Here is a 19,227-nt window from a genome sequence, read left to right on the forward strand (position 1 = left end):
ACTTGTAGCCAAAAGAATCTTGATCTAACAGTCGAAAATTCAACTCTCAAGTTCATCTTTATTTCTAGGAATAAAATGTCGATTTCTAGAAATGAACCTAAGAAGAAAGACTCAGAGAGATGCCAGAGGCCCAGATAGAAACCAGCTTGCCCAGCTAGGATGGAATTGCAATATACCTTCTCTCACCCTCTGAGTGCACTTTTCTTCTTTCCTGCTCTGCGTGCTTGTACCCACGTGCCAGGGTCTCACCAGCCACCAAGCATCACACACATGTGGCTCTGAGACCAGCACCTGAACTGAAAGCTTTCCTTGTATGGAAACCAGTGCGATTGGCTGCAGGTCGCATCAGACATCTAGTTTCCATTAGGGTTAGCCACAAATGCCAGCATGGGAGGAGGTGGCAGAAATCAGAGGAACTAGCTAATGCTCAAGAGAGGTAGGGACCAGCCCAGCAGACCCAGGCAAAAGAGATAGCGGAACTTATGTTATTTCCACCAGCATCTCCAGACAGGAGGTCTTGTCACAATCCTTCCAGACATATGGAGTTCTCATAAGTCATCTGTCCCCAAAGAATTGTGGAAGCAAATGGACTTGACCAACTTTGAAGATAAGATCCAGAACAAGGAGTATAGAATCCCATCAAAAATGCTAGGGCACCTTTGCTAATGAGCGGCATTATGGCACAACCAGACGGTTCCCTTCTTTTCTCTGTCATCTTCCCTCTGGCTCCCCAGAGCCCTTTCACGTGAAGCCCTGGGCCCTGCCCCATACCAGGCAACTCTCAGCATGCTCTTCTGGGGGTTTGCTCTGATCTGAGACATCTATTTTCAGATCATCAGAGAGCAATGCCAAGAGAACCAGGAGTTCAAAGATTAATTACCATTGAATGGGCAGAGCTCCTATCTCTGGATAAATCTCCAGGTGAGAACCCAAAGGATTGACCCTGGGAACACACAACCAATTTCCCTGAACTTAAGGACATGAGACGCCACATAATTAAGAGGCACCTCCCACAGGACAATGTATTAGGCTCCCTCCCAAAAGGCCAGTCTTCACTCTCTTACGTTGCAAGACTTGGAATAGCAACAAAAAGGTGAAAAATCATATCCCACAATTTCAACGCTGTTCAACTATGTTGGTTTTTGACTCCGTCAAAGTCCTAGTGTGTTTTAGAATACTCTCTAGCTCATAGACAACTTCACCACAACTTGATTCACCCTACAACCTCCGTCCGTGATGGCTGAAAAACACTAACCTGTAGAGAGGGGGTGAAAAAAGCTCATCTTGAGTTCTCCTTTTGTGCCTTGGGTGTGCAAAGAGACAGGTATGTGTTTTCAGGTTAATTAGAAAAACTGGGTTCATTGGGGTGAGGAGATACATCCTTGGGTTCCCAGCATGCTGGTGTAAAGGGTGTGCCTTGGATCTCCAAGTGAGTTCCCATACTGGGACTCACTTATGACCATGTACCCTCACAGACTTGGGTCAAAGACCCCAGCATTGTCTTTCAACTTGCAACTAAGTCTTGCAACTAAGTCCTTTCTAGAATTAAGACATTTAATGTGTGACTGGCAGGGTGGGCAGTATGTAATCAGTGAAAGAAGGAATATCCTTGTCAGCTTAAAAGATAAGCAGACATTTCTAACCTTTACTCCTGTTCCAAATTGGTACACCACAGAGCACACGGATGCAGAAGAGAGAAGTCAACTGATGTTGAAACGGGTTCATATTTTAGAAGAAAATATGAAACGGGTTCATATTTAGAAGAAAACGGGTTCATATTTTAGAAGAAAACTTGTCTCCGAGTCCCTGCCAGGGAGGGGACTCGGAGACAAGTCAGGGAAGAGTATCCTGTGGAGGAAGATGAATGATGATTTTCTCCTTAGCTCGTGAGTTTCAAAGTGATGGAGGGAAACTAGATAACAGGCTATAAGCAGAAAAGAACCAGGATTTGACGGGGCAGCCATCATCCAATAGCTGGAATACCACAGTAAGGGACATTCAAGTGCCTGGAGTATATTCTTAAGTGATTCTGACATTGTGATGGTAAAGAAAATCCTGAGTAAATGACAGAGTAATAACTTCTCTCTATCCATATGACACATATTGTGAAACTAAGAGACATTGCCTTGACGTGGATTGAGACCTCTGGATAAATACGTTACAGAAGTCCAAGGAAATAACTGCATTGCAGGTGGAAAGATCCTCCTTTAGAGTAAAAGGAAAACGGGAGAGGGTTATTGGAGATCCCAAAATAATTCTTCACTTTGCTACAGCAGCTCTCTCTGGTGCACATAAACGGTGGTTTGCTTACCACACCACTTTATCAAGAGCCCACCTTATGCATAAAATAAGATTCTACTTAATTTTTTTTCTGAGAAGTATGTAAATGTACATTACAAATAGACACAAGGTCACAGAGTGATATCAACGTTAAGTATAACCATAAGAAGATGTGGTCCAGAGACTTCCTGCTTCTTGTTAATAGCAGTCCCAAGACTGGATGAAGTCAGTCTGTGGGTTCCATTCACAAAGGCAGGCAGGAAACTTAGGATTCTCTTCAAACTCAACTCTTCACTCAATCCCCTGTTGAAAAACCTTTGTCTGGTCTCAGACGTCTGCATGCATTCTCCCCAACCCTATTATCTATACAGAGACCCATGCACCGCCCTCCTTCCAACGTGCACGAAACCCAGGAACCCAGGACACACTGAAGTCAAGCTCCACCTCTGCCTAGGATGGATGCCCCAATGGGAAGACGAGCTCTCATGCCCCCCGAATGGTCCATGCCTATCCCCATTCCCAAGGACAACAACATAAGGAGAAGCAGCAAAAGTTGCTGTACGTCATGCACAGTCAGCAAAGACATGTACAATCACCCCAATACATCTACTCCTCATCCAGCCATGCGCGTCAGCCAGTTCGCAGGACCTTGTGGTAATCCAGCGAGTCCTACTTCTCTTTTCTTTCTACTACTTCCTGCCAACTGGTATCTATGGATGGATGCTGAGACTAACTGATAGAAGCAGGGTTTCAGATATACTTTCACCTGGGTTTAGATCCTGGCTGCACAATTGTCTAGTTCCATGTTTAAATGTCGGTGTTCTAATCCATAAAGTAAGACTTTGATAAATTCTTCGTGAGAACAGTGTAAATTAAATAAACATCCTCAGAGCCCCTAGCAAAGTGCCTGACAGGTGTAGGTGCACAATAAATGTGAGTTGTCATCCCCTACTGCCCCCAAGGACACCAGATGGAAGAAGAAAAGCCTCGAACTATCCTGAATGGCCAGGGCAAGTCAAAGATTGAGGGATTTTCTACAAAGATGCTTCCCAAGTGGATAAAGCCACAGCCTCATTCACTTTCTGACACCCTCTCAGTGAGGTTAGTTGGAGATGAAACCTATCAAACAGACAAGGTATGCTTCCAATGCCATGGCCACCCCTGATTCTGTTTCCTCAATTTTGGGGGGTCATTCTGAAGTTTTTGAGGTTTCTTTTGCTTTGGATTCAGAATTTCCAGATTTGACTTGTTTCAGAAAAATTTAAGCCAAGCCATTAAAGCCTTCCTTGGCTAAATTAAATAAACTAAAATACATTGCAGTCTTCAGGAGACTCAACTGCTTTGACCTCCCCGTCTAAAACTGCAAACACACATGTGCACACACACACACACACACCACCACCACCACCACCACCACCCCACCACCACCCTTACCATCACCAAGAATTTCTTTTTCTCTCCTCTGCTTTATTTTTCTTCTAAGGACCTGTTATTCTCTAACATGAAATATATTTTACTTTATCTTTATTTTCTATCTTCCTTATTAAGGTCAGAGATTTTTGTCTGTTTTATTCACAGTTGTATCCTTAGCACCTAGAACAGTTCACAGTACATGAAGAGAGTGACTGTATGTCCCAGTTTCTCAGGGAAGGTCCCAGTTTATGCCTGTGGTATCTATTTAATTATTAGTAGCTTCTCTTTTCATTCTCTGAGACATCCAAGTTTAGCCAGTCAAATACACATAGTTGATTAATAATAAATATTTGTTGAACTTAATTCATAAATTTGACCAATTTGATACTTTAATTAAGCCCATCAACTCCTGAAACCAAGAGTTTTACCTTGATGTGAATGAAATGCATATGATGTTTTAAAAGCATGAGAGTGATTAATCTCTTATAATGGTCCTGCTTTCAAAATTCTCACAAGACTGGCAAACATGTTCTGATAAACTCAAGCTCTACACAGCTGTTAGCATTGAAAAATCCTAAACATTAATGCCTTTATTGGTAACAGTGCCAAGAAGAGATACCTATAAAAATGGGATCCTGAGAGAACTTGGGAAGCTATGCTTAATTTACCTCCTTAACCAAATCATGAGAGAAATGAATGGAATTGTAAAAGCAACCCCGTTCACCTGCCCAGAAGACTGACGTCAGGATAATGTCATGTAATAGAAACCAGAGGCTTCTCTCTTAAAAATGAACTACAACACACCCAGTTAGTGTCTGGAAACAGCATCTGGCCTGTGGGAAAGCATCTCGAGATGGCAAGAAGGACTCGTATTTCCTAGTCTGTGTGAGATTTTAAGGTTGGGTAGGTAAATTTTGTGTTTCTATTTTCCCAAGTGGACCATTCCCCAAACAGAAGGAAACAGCCTCTAGGCAAAAAGTGGAAGGAAGCGATCCACTTCTGTCTGATGATCAAGGCAAGACAGATGGAACTTTGACTAACGCTGCAGTATGTCCATCTCCACTCCAGAAACTACTGTAGAAATTACAATGGGGAGGGGGAAAACCTTCCCCTCAATACTCAGGGATATGACTCAGGCATGGAGCTCTGTAATAGCTATCCTGAACATCAAATTTCTTAGACTAAGCTTCACCTGAAGTCAACGGGGAGACCTCCAGTTTTTCAGACCCTGAAGTCTATGTGGTACTCTTAGTTCCTTAAAGGGAGTCTCTTAGGGAGTGTAGGCATCCAATGTGTATTCAAAACTCAAGGCACCCTTCCTGAAACGCAAGAAAGCAGCCAAACCACAGTCCATGCAGAGCCTCCAGCCTCTACCACACGCGCAGGCCCGGACAGAATCCCTGGCAGCCATCTGAACTCCGGCGGCTCTCCCAGATGTGCACCTCATTTTAGCAGAACATGGCCCCGGCCCCTCCACCACCACCACCACCACCATGCTTCTTGCCCATGAGACATCCGAAGCACATCAAAGCCTTTGGCAGGAAACTTCCATGAATGTTAAACGATGTCCCCATGATGGGAGGCAGGGGAGGAGATGTGGGGAGCAGCCCCAGCCCATGGAAGTTCCTCTCCAAAGTCTGCAAGCTGTCAGTTTGTGTGTGGACTGCCCAGCCCCCTGACCCCAGAAACGAAATCCAGACTCACTGTGGAAGCTGCCGATGCTTCTAGCCTCTGCCGCTGCCATGACACGCTGAGCGGGCCCTTCTGGCATAGCCCTTCCTGACAGTGAATGGGGGAGAGAGGGGGGCAGGGGAAGAGAGAAGAAAGGGATGAAGGCATAGGAAGGAAGCATGGAAGGACGAAAGCAAGGAGAAGGGAGGTGGGTATATCCTTAACTGAATGGCCTGTCTCTCTTGGCCACAGCTTCCAAACACCTCTCCCATGTTACTAGAGAGAAAGGCTGACTGCATCAACTCATCCCAACTGCCCTCACTCAGGAGTCCATGGCTAGGCAGACACACCATCACACCACTCCTAGTACACGACAACCAGCTTCTTCCTTTGTGAGCCACCAAGATCCAACTGGTTTCCCTCCAAGGGTTCTACTCCTGACCAGATGAGCCTTCCAGCCAACTGACTCTCTGAAAAGAGGTAGATTTTTACCTAGAATTTTCATCCCTTTAGGTCAAGAAATAGCACCTTCTCCAAAGCTTCTGAGGAAATATTTGTCTTCAGCGAAAAATCACTGAATTTATCACTACTTTTAGGGGTTTCTCTCCCAGATGCCCTTTCCTGCCTTTCCAATTTAGAAAGGAGGTGAGCTAACAGGACGTCATCTGTATAGAGCCTCAGCCCTCTTCCTCCTTGCTGTCAACAGAATCACCATTTATTTTCCCTGTTACCACTTGGGAAAAACCGTTTTCCCTCAAAAAGCCTCTTGAGAAGTCAGAGGAGGGGGGGTGTGTCAGGCTGCCTCAGAGAAGGAACTTACAGTACCTTAGCAATAGCATTTTTCAAGCACCTCCCAAATCAAGAGCTGTGGACAGAAGACAAGAGACACAGTCCCTGCTCTCAGTCAAACCAGAGGCAGAGAAGCACAGGAATGAATCAAAAAGAAAAAAAAGAAGAAGCACATTCAGGGCTTCCCTGGTGGCGCAGTGGTTGAGAGTCCGCCTGCCGATGCAAGGGACGTGGGTTCGTGCCCCGGTCTGAGAAGATCCCACATGCCGCGGAGCGGCTGGGCCCGTGAGCCATGGCCGCTGAGCCTGCACGTCCGGAGCCTGTGTTCCGCAACGGGAGAGACCACAACAGTGAGAGGCCCGCGTACCGCAAAAAAAAAAGAAGAAGCACATTCATGAAGCAATACATCTGTGTGTGTAAACCAATAGGGCGATGCCAAGGAGACCATCCCGTAAGGACAATGAAATGGGCATCACTGGGTTTTGATGACGGTGAAGAACAGACAGAGAGAAAAAACAAAGGGGGATATGAGAAAAAGAGCACATGGGAAGTTGGGAAGAGAAGATGTTATGGGCTGTATTCTGTCCTCCCACCAAATTCTTATGTATTAATCCCCAGTACCCCAGAATGTGACTAGATGTATAGAAAGGGCCTTTAAAGAGGTATTTAAGGTTAAAAGAGGTCATCTGGGTGCGCCCTAATCCAATATGACTTGGGTGCCTAGAAGACTAGGACATTTGGACCCAGACATGTACAGAGGGAAGATGATGTGACGACACAGGGAGAAGACGGCCGTCTACAAGTCAGGGAGAGAGGCCTCAGAAGAAACCAACTCTGCCAACATCTTGATCTCAGACTTTTGTGGTACTTTGTTATGGCAGCCCTAGCAAACTGATGCAGAAGTCCTTATGAAACAATGGGAATGAGCAAGTGCCATTGTGGAATGAGGGACAGGCTGGCTAGGTGTCAGGGGGCTTCTTGTGGGATGGGACAGGAAGGAGACTGGCAGAGTGCAGGGTAAGGAATGTATATTTTTGAGAAATTATATTTCCCCAAGCCTTTAAACAAGCAGGCAGAATGATGAAAAGTTTGAGAAGTATGGGATGGAGGGCTCTGAGACTGAAGGTGCACACACTGATCCAAGTGTTGGTCTGATCAGGGTGTGAATTAGGATCGTTCCTGCCAACATTCAAAGAACAAGTGATGCTGAGGTGCTATGAAGAAAGATATAACAGGATTTGGTGAAGAATTAGGTACAAATGGGGGACAGACAAGTTCAAAAATGACTCCTATTCCGGGAACCTCCCAAAAGAGTTTTTGTTCATGCCAACAGACTGCTGAGGAGTGGCTATTTGAGAAGTAGGAGGTCACCACGGTGAGTAGTATCTCCAATGAGACAAGTTTCAATCACCAATGAACTGTCCAGGGGAGACTTACTGGTTAAGCAATCAAAGAGAGAAGAGGTAGAAGCTAAAAATGTAAATTCAAACAGCTTCTGCACAAAAGCAAGAAAGGGTTATAACCATGTGAGTGTGTGAGCTTTCCAAAGTAGATGTCTAAAATGGTGGCACTAGAACTTCCAATGGGAAGGAGAGAAACCAGTGGAAGAGGTAAAGAATGGCTATAAAGGGGAGTAGATCATAGAGCATCATTAAGGCATTGAACAAGGATGTTAAGCAGTGGGGGAGCGGAGGGGCGGGAGAAAGAATGGGGCAGTTATTGATAATGTCATTCAACAGTTAGTTCAAAAAAGGATTAGACTCTTTAGAGGAAAGAAATCTGAATTTGGCCGTGGTGAAATAATTAGTGAACCCCAAGATGCAGAGTCAAGGAAGGGGTAAGATCAGAAGCTTAAAAATTAAGACAGAAGATGAACACAGCCCATTAGAGCAGTTGAGGAGACAAATGAAAGTTGGAGGTGGCAGAAAGGTCAACTGAAGAGTTTTCTTTAAAGTAAAAGAGATCATAGAAGACAGAAAGAAAGACTTCAAGATAGAGTGAGACAAACAGTCACAGCAAGAGGTGGGCTAGAAACAGGGCAGGTGACAGATGGTGAGGTGTGAGGGAAGTGAGAAAGAATGCAGATGTGTGAATCTGTTGATATGGAGAGGGTGAATCTGGCCTAATATTTCATAGCATTACAAAAATACATATTTGACACAGTTCCTGGCATAAGCATAATAGTTCCTTAAATTACTCTGCCACTTCTAACTTTAAACTCTACCTAACTTTATGGAGACAGTACTATACTGTTAGACCATTTAAAATGTCTATTCACAAATGGCCTCACATTCTTTAGAAAACCTTACTTAGGAATCAGAATACGGAAACCATCTCTGCCCTGCCCAACTTTTTTGTGCAATCTGAGGAACACCAACTAATCTCTCTGAGCCTCGGTTTACTGGTCTGTAAGTAGGAATAATAACAATAGCCTGGTTGACCTCAAAGTCCTTTGATGATGACCAAAGAGAAGCATTGGACCTGTGAGATGGGAGACCAACGTTCTTATTTTAACTCTACCACCAAATAGATGCATGAGCTTGAGAAACACCTGCTCTTTCTCTGGAGTTCAGTGTCTCCATCTCTCAAATAAGTGGGTTCAACAAGATGACCTCCAAGTTGATTTCTAGCCAGGATTTCATGAGTTTGCCAGTGTAGATCGCTTACCCAAATTTCATGGCATTTATCAAGGGCTCTCACAACTGGCTTAGGAACAAAAGAGGTTAATGGATGTAGGAGGACAGTCCAATTGGGTGGCTTCAGTCAGGGGAGAGAGGAGGATTTAAGCAGAAGACTAGGAAGCCAAGAAGTCCTTGCTATCAGATCAATAGGGATATATCAGAATTTCTTAGCTAGATGACACTGACCATTTGATTCATCTGACTCCCTTGCTCTGACTTCTTCCTCATGTAACCTTCTCAATGTGGTCTGGCTCCCCACACAGGCTGGCTTACTGGGAGTGAATGCTTTGATCACACAGCCTTTCAATAATCTGGTCCCCTGTGCACATTAATAAATTGTCCTCCTGGTGCTAACTGCAGTCTCATGGGTGTTTTAATTATTGTGAGACATTCTCTCAGGCCTTTTCACTGATAAGCAGATGTTTGGGCCTTTGGTAGGGAGTCAGATCCTGTTGGCTTTTTCTTAGGTGACACCACTGCATTTTACAGATATACCTACCCAGAATCCCCACATACTGACTATTGGTACCTGGCAAGTGGGGACCATTATAGGACCGTTAAGGAATAATGGCCGTTATTCCTTACCCATCACAAACACTTGGCATAGGGTAATATATTTTTTAATTAAGCACTTTTATTAAGCACTTTTTGTGTGAAACATCACTGTGATAAAAATGGAGTGGGTTCCTTTGCCTTTAAGGGAATTTATGCCGTAGAGGGCTACAGGACATGCATGTACCCAAATGACTCAAGGACATGACTAACTAAATAAATACAAAGATCAGGAAGTTGGGGATTGACCCATTGAGTAAGAAAATGATCAACTTCAAGAACAAACTGGGCCACAACTCAAAGTTCCATCCTGGCTACAGAGGCTGGAGAGCATGACTCAGTGGAAGAGAGGTTGTCATGGTGATTGGCAGAGTGGAAGAGATGGCCTACTGACAACCACTGCCAATCAAGTTTGGGATGATGATGAACTTTTTTCCAGAGTGCACATGATCATCTACTAAGCAGACTATACTGCTGGTGATGGTGGTAATGGTGGTGGTGGCAGTGGTGATAAAATCAGCAGCACCCAAGCCAACAGTTCACAAAGCTCTTGAATATCCATTATCTCATGTTATGCACAGGAATGAGCAGTGGCCATCGAGTTGCATATAATAAGAGACAAAAAGGAGGGAGGACTGGGCTTTAACCAGCCTTGTCTCTATCCCCAAGGCTCTAGGGCACATGACCCTAACATCTTCCTCTAGGGTAACAAGGGGCATCACACACTTAGGAGGCCTGGCCTGGAGAATCAGCCCTAGTTCTGAAGGCCTTTGTCTACCACAGAATTCATGGTTATGGTTATCAAAAGTTAGCTTCTTCTTGGAGCTACCAGGTCCAAAATGGGAAAATTCTTCCTCTGACCAACTAGAAGTGCTTTCTTTTTCCTCCTGGGCTTCCAACAGACCAACTCCAGTAGTCTACATCAGTCCCGGAAGGGTGAGTGGCTTTGTTTTTATCTCCCTGAGTTCTCTTAAGTAGGCGCTTCTCCCCTTCAATGTTACGATCTAGCACCAAAGACCATAATAGGAAATACCTTGGCTTGTAAGTAACTTTAAATTATTTAAAATTTCTTATACAGATGGTCCCCAACTTATGATAGTTCAACTTCAGCTTAGCGTGAAAGTGATACGTGTTAGGTAGAAATAGTACATCGAATTTTGAATTTTGATCTTTTCCTGGGCTAGCGATAATGCAGCAGGATACTCTGACGTGATGTTGGGCAGCAGCAATGAGCCTCAGCTGCCGGTCAGCCATGAGATCACAACCCACACACTTACAACTATTCTATACCAATACGACCCTTCTATTTTTCACTTTCAGTACAGTAGTCAATAAATTACATGAAACATTCAATACTTTATTATAAAATACACTTGGTGTTCGATGATTTTGTCCAAGTGTAGGCTAATATAAGTGTTCTGAGCACGTTTAGGGTAGGTGAGGCTAGGCCCTGATGGTCAGTAGCTTAGGTGTATTAAATGCCTCTTTGACTTAGGATATTTTCAAGTTACAATGGGTTTATCAGGAAGTAACCCTATCGTAAGTCGAGGAAGATCTGTATATAATTTCTACCTTATTCATTTACATAGAATAATAACTACCATCTATTGAGTGCCTAATAGGTACCAGGCAATTTGCATACATTATCTTATTTAACCCACACAAAAGAAGAAATTGTTCTCATTTTTTTTTTTCTCAGATGAGGATCTAAGGCTTAGAGAATTTAAGAAAATTTCCTGAGGTCACATAGCTCATAAGCAGAAGCTCAGGATTCAAAGGAATATCTCTCTGCTGGACTCCAGAATTAGTGGGTACTTTACCCATTTTCTCCTGGGTTCTTCCCATCCCCACCTCAGCTTTGTCCTGTGGGATTGGCTAAACTTAAAAAATAAACAACCGGGAGTAAAAACTCTGTTTAAAATTCTGAATATCAAACACTATGTTGACCCAGTCCTCCTCCCTCTCCTCCTGTTTAGACTCAGATCACAAAGTCCTGGGCTTTAAGGATTAGGAGAGAAATACAGTCCCCTACTAGGAGGAAGTCAAGGGAACATACTGTTCTCTTTACATGCAAATATCTTTTTCTTGTGTGTGTGTGTGTGTGTGTGTGTGTGTGTGTGTGTGTGTGTGTGTGTGTGTGTGTGTGTGTGTGTTGTGGTACGCGGGCCTCTCACTGCCATGGCCTCTCCCGTTGCGGAAGGAGCACAGGCTCCGGACGCGCAGGCTCAGCAGCCATGGCTCATGGGCCCAGCCGCTCTGCGGCATGTGGGATCTTCCCTGACCGGGGCACGAACCCGTGTCCCCTGCATTGGCAGGCGGACTCTCAACTACTGCGCCACCAGGGAAGCCCACATACAAATATCTTAATTACAGCTGGTAGAGAAGATATTTGTATGGAAATTTATGTATTTTTATATGTTATATATTCAGTTTGTCATTAAAAAAAAAAACAACCCTTTATACTTGAGGACCCCAAACTGGGTCTGTTATAATACTCGCCACTGTCAAGTTATAAAGAGGCTGCTATCCCCACCGTCCACAGGAGCAGAGAAGGATAAAGTGAATTAACACCCTGCAGCCTTCTCCTCTCCTTTCTTGAGGTTGGGTTCCAGTATAAACATGCCTCATGTTCTTGAAACTTTCTGATGAGGATTCTGCCTGTCCTTATTTTTCCGCAATATCTGTCCCCATGGAGATCAGGCTGACTATGATAGCATCTATCTCATGCCTGCACCACTGTCACTGACAAAAGGAAACAACTAGATTTCAATATTACAGGGAAGTGAAACCAAATTTAGGAGACCCCTGGAAACTGCTCTCAGAAAGAGGATATTATGTTTTTGGCATGTCAAGGAAGGGAGATATTTATATCCCATTGATTCCCCTCCAGCAAATAAAACACAACCAATTACCTATTTTGGTCTCACTGAGCATCTTCACGTTTTCCTGAGTGTTATAATGTCTGTTTTATAATATAAACTGTGTTTATCTCCTCTAAGGATATAGGAAAATATAGACTTATTTTGCAGCAGGTAAAATTCTGGCTAGACATAACTGAGAACTTCCCACTTCTAAAGGGTGTTACGAATTAGAAAGAAAAATATAGATAAATCTCTCACTAATGATAGCTTCCCTTTGCCACAGCTGGAAAGAATAAGGGGGAGCCAGTGGAATCCCAGGAGATGCACCGGAATAGAGCAAGCAAACCATCTCTCGGGAATGATTCTGAAGCTGTTCTGCCTGGGGCCACAGGGGTGAAATAGATGACATTTAAGGCTCCTTCCAGCTTCATGTTTCTTTAAAATTGAATGATTTGGCATTTGTTCATCTGTTTTTAACACTCTAGGGATGCAGAATGGACTAGGTGGCCTAAAATATGCATTTGTATAAAATCCATCCCGACCCTCCGTTTCACTGTCATTCTTTTTCAAGCTTACAGTACAAAACGGATAGAGGCTTTGAGTTCTCAGGCCCTAGCCTTGAGTTCACCTTTCCCAGCCCCACTAATTCCGATGGCTTCTCTTCCACACTCCACTGCTAACCCCACAGCAAACAGCCTTATTGTCTCTTCCCTGGACCATTGCCATGGCTTTAGTGGCCTCGGGTCCCAGCCGTCTCTCCTTCATGCCACTGCCTGATGACTGGTCCTCACAGAGCCTCATTTACACTAAAACAGATGACAAACTTCCCATGACTGTCCTTCAGTTACCCACGTCAGAACAGCTAGCTGGCCTTTCAAGAGCTGCCATAGTGGTCCCATCCTTCCTTTACAAACATCCTTCCATGCATCCTTCATGTACCTTCAGGTTTGGCTGGTTGAGTGACACACTGTTCCAGATCACTCTCCTGGTTTGCCTATTTCAAAACTATTTTTATTCCTCCTAAAATTCAACCCACTGACTGCCTCAAGACCCAAATTATCCCTCTAATTACATGGGCTTTTGAAATTGGTAACCCTATTGTGTTATGGTGGAATTACAAATTTTCATCCTGTTTTATATTCCCTATGAAAATTTCATTTCCTTGGGAATACAGATCACATTCTCTTCATCCTTGCACATAGTCAGGGAATTGTATTGAATCCTGTCCCCAGCACATGGACCTTCTCAATGGCTAGGGTATTTGGCACAAGGGGAAATAAACCAGCATGGACAAGTTTAGCAAATGTACAAAGTGGATCACTCATCCTAAGGCTGTATAAAGGCTCTAACACTGACTTGCTGCTGGAGAATCTCAAGGTCTTGAACACATCACCAACCCTCTCCAAGGCTTAACTATAAAACGGAGGCCAATAATAGCTGACCTGGAAGATTTCAGAAGACCCTCTTCCTTTCCCAGTAGAGCACTAAGAGGCTGGTGAGAAAGTGCAAAGCTCCACAATCAGCATGTGTAAAATGAGCATGCCTCCCTCAGCTGGTTTTGGTGTGAGGGCTTACATGATCAAGCAGGGAGCCCCAGGACACAGGAGAATCAGGCGGGATTCAAGAGCAGAGTTATTCATCCACTGATTCTCTGCTGCTACCATTCTGGTTGTCACCTCTGTCACTATTAGGTGTAGCTGGAACACATAAGATCTGCCCTAGATCTTAACTGGGGAGCCTATTGAAGGGATCCCGATGCTTGGCCCTGCAGGGCATGGAAGCCCTTCCACAAAGGTGATGCCTATTCAGGCTCCTCTTGGTCTGGCCTAATCCACTTCCTGCCTAACTCTGAATTCCCATTCTGACTTCATTCATTCTTTCATGCATTTGTTCATATGTTTATTGGGTGTTTGCCAAGTTCTAGGTCCTGTGCCAGGCACAGAGGACAGCAGAGTGAACAGGAAGGTGCACCCCTGGCCCTCTGCATCAGTAGGATCAGAGCACCAATCTCTTACACCCCCATTCTTCCTGTATCAGCATACCACCTCCCCTCCAAATCAAAACATCTGAAAACATTTCTATTCTGGAATTCCAACCTCGTCTTCTTCAGGACTTTCTTTAATTCCAGATTTGAGCCCTAAACTCTTAGTGTTGTCTGATATTCTGAGAAAGATATAATGGTACCAAAACCCCACCCTTGTCAAAGCCAGGTTAAAGGCAGTCTCAGAAGTGTATGAGTCAGTGACCCATACAAGGAAAAGGGATCTGTCATGGGGCATAGTCTTAGGAAGCGAGAACAAATCTCTCTGGCACTCACTCTGGTGCAGAGATGTTTGTTTTCTCTCTGTAAATATGTAACAGGAAATTAAGCAGTTCACCTTTGTACATCATTTTCATACCACCTGTGCATGAGCCAGATGGCAGCTCTTTGTTTTAAAAAATTAAAAAGGAAAGAATAAAAGGAGGAGTTTATCTCCACCTCCCCCTCTGCCCTCCTATACACACCCTGGAATCTACACTGGGCAGATGAGCGCATGTGCGCGCGCGCGCACACACACACACGCGCGCGCGCGCGCACACACACACACACACACACACACACGCCTGAATTATCTGCATTTAGCTGTGTTAGGTACCAGAAATCAGCAAACTCCTAGGCCCAACAGATTTCAGTAACGTATGGTAGCCGAGAGGTGCAAACCTGTCCCGGGTGTCAGCTTGCAGAGAGAATCCTTCAGCGTTCTTGCTATCTAATAAACCACTGTATTCTCCCAGAGTCTCAGCCGGTGTACCAAACAAAAAAAATCTTTCATAAATCACCTGAACATGGACTTAGCTCTAAGATTCATGAGCAAGACCACATAAACACAGACCAGAAGAACAGGCAAGTACTGATGACCCAGTATTTCTATTTAAGTTGAAACCTTGGGAAGGAAATTTTCCAGAGGTGGTCAACATAAAGGCTCTGCTCCTTTGGGGCAGCTACATGATCCCAGTTTATTTTCCAATGGTCAGGAGGTCCTTCTCTCTGACCTGAGAACTACATGTGGAAATAAGATTATCCCTGAGGTTCTCCTGCCTTGGGTGTGAAGGGGACTAAGGAAAATAAACAACAGTTTATCCAGTAAGTAGTGTATTCCAGGCTCTTTACACAGATCAACTTGCTTAACATCAAAAATAACCTGATTGAGAGACCATGTTTGTCCTCATTTGAAAAACGGGGAAATTAAATAGAGGTTTCAGGAAAGCACATTGAGGTCCCATGGCTGTTAATGGCAGTGTTAGGATGTGAACATAGGTAACATTGGGCCCAAATACAGAACTCCCTTGTCACCTTGATGTCTTCCAATACGGATAATAAGACTTCACAGTTTATTACTGATATGACCTCAGGCAAGTCTACTTCTGCCTTTTGTTTTACAGAAGGTGAGGGAGGGGGTGGGACTGTGTACACATGACGACCTTGTGGGCACCTGTACTGAACATGAAGATACGACACAAGCTGCTCTTTGAATATGTAGAGTATAATATCTACCCATCATGAGTGGATATGCAGTTCTCTGATGGTGCATTGTGTTTTTACTGCAACAGCTGTCCGTTTTTGGTTTTGTTTTTAAGTTTTTGGCTGCACCCCATGGCATGTGGGATCTTAGTTCCCCGACCAGGGATCGAACCCACGCTTCCTGCATTGGAAGGCAGAGTCTTAACCACTGGACTGCCAGGGAAGCCCCAGCTATCCTTTTTTTTATTTTATACTTCCTTGGGACCAAAGACACACATTTTCAGGCCAGCTGGCCTCTGCTTATACCTGGCTTAGAACTCATGAAAAGGGAACTGTGGATACCTGGTATGTGAACATTTTCCCACCTCACTCTCCCATCCTTGAATTCCAATCTGCCCTGGAGCCCACAGAAACAAGATGGATTTACTCCTTGTAGCTCTCCCAGGTATAAAGAGCAACAGTTCACAACTGTTCAAGTCAGGGCACAGCAGGATCATTTGGAGATGTAATTTTTTTTTTCTTCTCTCTTTTAAATCAAAATCAAGAAATATCAATTGCACTCCTTGAAGCAAGCTTAAAGTTGAGTTTGCACACATTCTGGTCAGATATTGTTTCCCAACACCCTGGTAAAGCCAGTGGAGACCAGACTGGTATAATCAAACATCTGCCTCACACAGAAAAACAATGATTCATCCCTTGCTTTTATCAACACCAACATAAATCTGAGCTCAGCCAGACAGGCCAGCAAACCCCATCATGCAGAGTGCAGAAGCAATTAAACGGTGCCAGTTCCAGCTAGACTTAAGAAATCTATGACCCATGGGCCCTTAGTGACCACACCGATGCCTCTCTTGGAAATGACTGGAAAAAAAATTGGTCTAGATGCAAAAGAAAGACTCCACTTTGATATTTCCTGGCAGGTCTGCCCTGCCCACCAGTCTGTGCCTACTGCTACATCATGCTCCTTTTTCCATATCTAGGGATGTTGGACTGGGCAGGTAGCTAGAGAAACTGCCCAGTTTTCTGCAGACTTTCTACCTTCACTCCTGTTTTCGTCTACTTTGCTTCATATTCTCATGATGGTCTACCATCTGCCATCTTTTGGCTGTACCATGAACTCGTCCATTTTTAGCCACAAAAGGAATTTCTCAAATATTCCATTTTTCTCCAGGTTATGGCTAAAATAAAGTGTCTTGAGTGATCCCTTATAACGTCTGGGCAATGTTGTTTAGGCAAAGCCATCAAGAGCATCCAGACAGAATTGATTTACAGATGCCAACCCCAAACCCACAGCCTCCTGACCCACCGTGCTCAGGCCAAAAAGACATATATCTAGGTCCTTTGATTCACAATATGATCATTCATTCTGTACAAAGAAGATGAGGGAAATGGCTGCCATGCCTCTCAACCTCCAAAACATTGCCCCACCCTCTCCTTATATATCATCCAAACTCCTTACCCATTCAAAGACCCCAAAGTAAATCTTCCATATATTTGAGGCATCTGCCTCCCAATCAACTTGCAGAAGTTATCCTATCTCTGTATACAGGTTGCACCCATATTTCTCCTTTTGGGAATAAATGCCACTCATGCCCACCCGTCCTTTCCCTGGCAATAATAACATTGTCAGAACCACTCACTGATCCATGGGAAGATGATTCCCAAATACAAAGGGGAGCAAAATAAGACACCTATTAATATAAAGTAGATACTTTTATAGAGGTAAAATTGAACGTGCTATCTCCTCTCACAATCAAAAATCTTTTCCTAAGGCCCACCTGTACCTCTCTCCAAAGTTGGCAATGAGAACCTGCTTCCTTCCCTCATCTTTCCTATGCCATTTCGATAATTCTGCTCAGCAATACGTTAACCATTTTTGCTTCTTTATGTTGGGTTCTGACTTCTTATCAAGATCTACCTTTGAAAACAAGCCTATAAGCTCACCAAATGATGTTAAAGAATAAAATGTGTCGTGGGTGAGGCTGGATACGGAACTCAGTTGAAAGATGTTAAAATGTAGCACCAAGCTGAGCTTGTCCACGTGAGCATTTGGGGATATATATATATATGTGTGTGTGTGTGTATGTATCTGTTTGCATGAAGAATGAGTATTGATGGAAGTAAGAACACAGTGCATTATGTCATTGCAATGTAAGGATACAGTCAAGTATCCCTATCCAGGTGGAAGGGAGGAGTGAGCTATCCAGAGAATAATTAACAGGTATGTTGAGATGCAGGAGTGGCCAAAGGATAAGCATCAGATGTATATCTGGGCACAGATGTGTATATGTGTGCTCCGGAGTAACAGGGTTAATGGACAATGACAAAGACATGTGAGAAGGCACTAGCTCTGCCACGGATTGCTGCATCTGGAGAAGCCACCTTACCCTGTAGTAATCAGTGCTGTAGACATCTCTGGACATGCCAAAGTCTCCGATCTTCACCAGCAGGTTAGCTCCAACCAGGCAGTTCCTGGTGGCCAGGTCCCGGTGCACGAAATGCTGGGAGGCCAGGTACACCATGCCAGAGGCAATCTGACTGGCAATGTGGAGCATTTGAGAGAGCCCCAGCTCTCCTTTTGCCTGGCGTGGCTGCCCGTCCACAAGGATCATTGCATCTGGCCCATGGGCCCTGTGGGGTTAGTGGGAGAAGAGAGGGGGCAGAGAGAATTAAGGAGATCAAGGGGAAATGTCTTCTTGAGTTCCTGTTCTCTGGAATGCACCACAGAAATGAATGATATCTCTTCTCAGTCTACTTATGGACTATTTCTATCTACCCAAAATTATACTCTGTGAGTATGGATATGGTCAAACTCTACAACCAGATTCCCAACTAAGATGACAGCAGACATGCTTTAACGAATCAGGGAATGAACCTACTCTTGAATATGGTATGGTTATCCAGGGGCTTCCCAGGTTCTTGATGTCTACTACAGAAAAATTAATAGAACAATTAACTCTTACACAGCCCTTACTATGTTCCACACTCTGCTCTAAGTATCTTAAATATTATATATTAATTCACTCAATCTTCCCACCCCAATTTTGAAGATAAGGAAACTGAGGCACGAAATGATCAGATCACTTGGTCAAAGTCACAGAGGTCCCACAGTGGCCACATGGGTGACATGTGGCTCTGGAAGAGAGTTTTAAACTTTAAGCTTCCAGAGGGCTTGTTAAATACAATTCCTGGGCCCCTACGATTCTGATTGGCTAGGCAGAGCTCATTCATTTGCATTTCCCAGGGCTGATGCTTCCAGGGCTGATACAGTCCACATTTCGGGTAGCAACGCTCTTCAGTCTACCTCCTGACCTCTCCACCACACTGTATAGGATTGGATAACTTCTGTTAATGGCAAGATGGGATGAAGAGACCCTGTGACCCTGAGGCAGAGACCTGGGGAGCCACAGCACCTGCTCCATCCCAAATCATGGGCCAGATTTGTTATCCTAGCAACTTGCCCTGTCATATCAGTCAC

General features: G+C 44.2%; 1 protein-coding gene across 2 annotated transcripts in view; it reads right to left on the reverse strand.

Annotated features, from left to right (window-relative positions):
• NTRK3 (neurotrophic receptor tyrosine kinase 3) overlaps positions 1-19,227 on the reverse strand; it is a 372,854-nt gene that overhangs the window by 22,595 nt on the left and 331,032 nt on the right. For both annotated transcript variants that reach the window (XM_060156177.1, XM_060156174.1), the window contains one exon: positions 18,137-18,380. In XM_060156177.1, coding sequence (XP_060012160.1) covers positions 18,137-18,380 — 244 coding nt within the window. The remainder of the gene's footprint in view (positions 1-18,136; positions 18,381-19,227) is intronic.

This window comes from Lagenorhynchus albirostris, chromosome 1, assembly GCF_949774975.1.
Source record: "Lagenorhynchus albirostris chromosome 1, mLagAlb1.1, whole genome shotgun sequence".
Classification (NCBI taxonomy): domain Eukaryota; kingdom Metazoa; phylum Chordata; class Mammalia; order Artiodactyla; family Delphinidae; genus Lagenorhynchus; species Lagenorhynchus albirostris.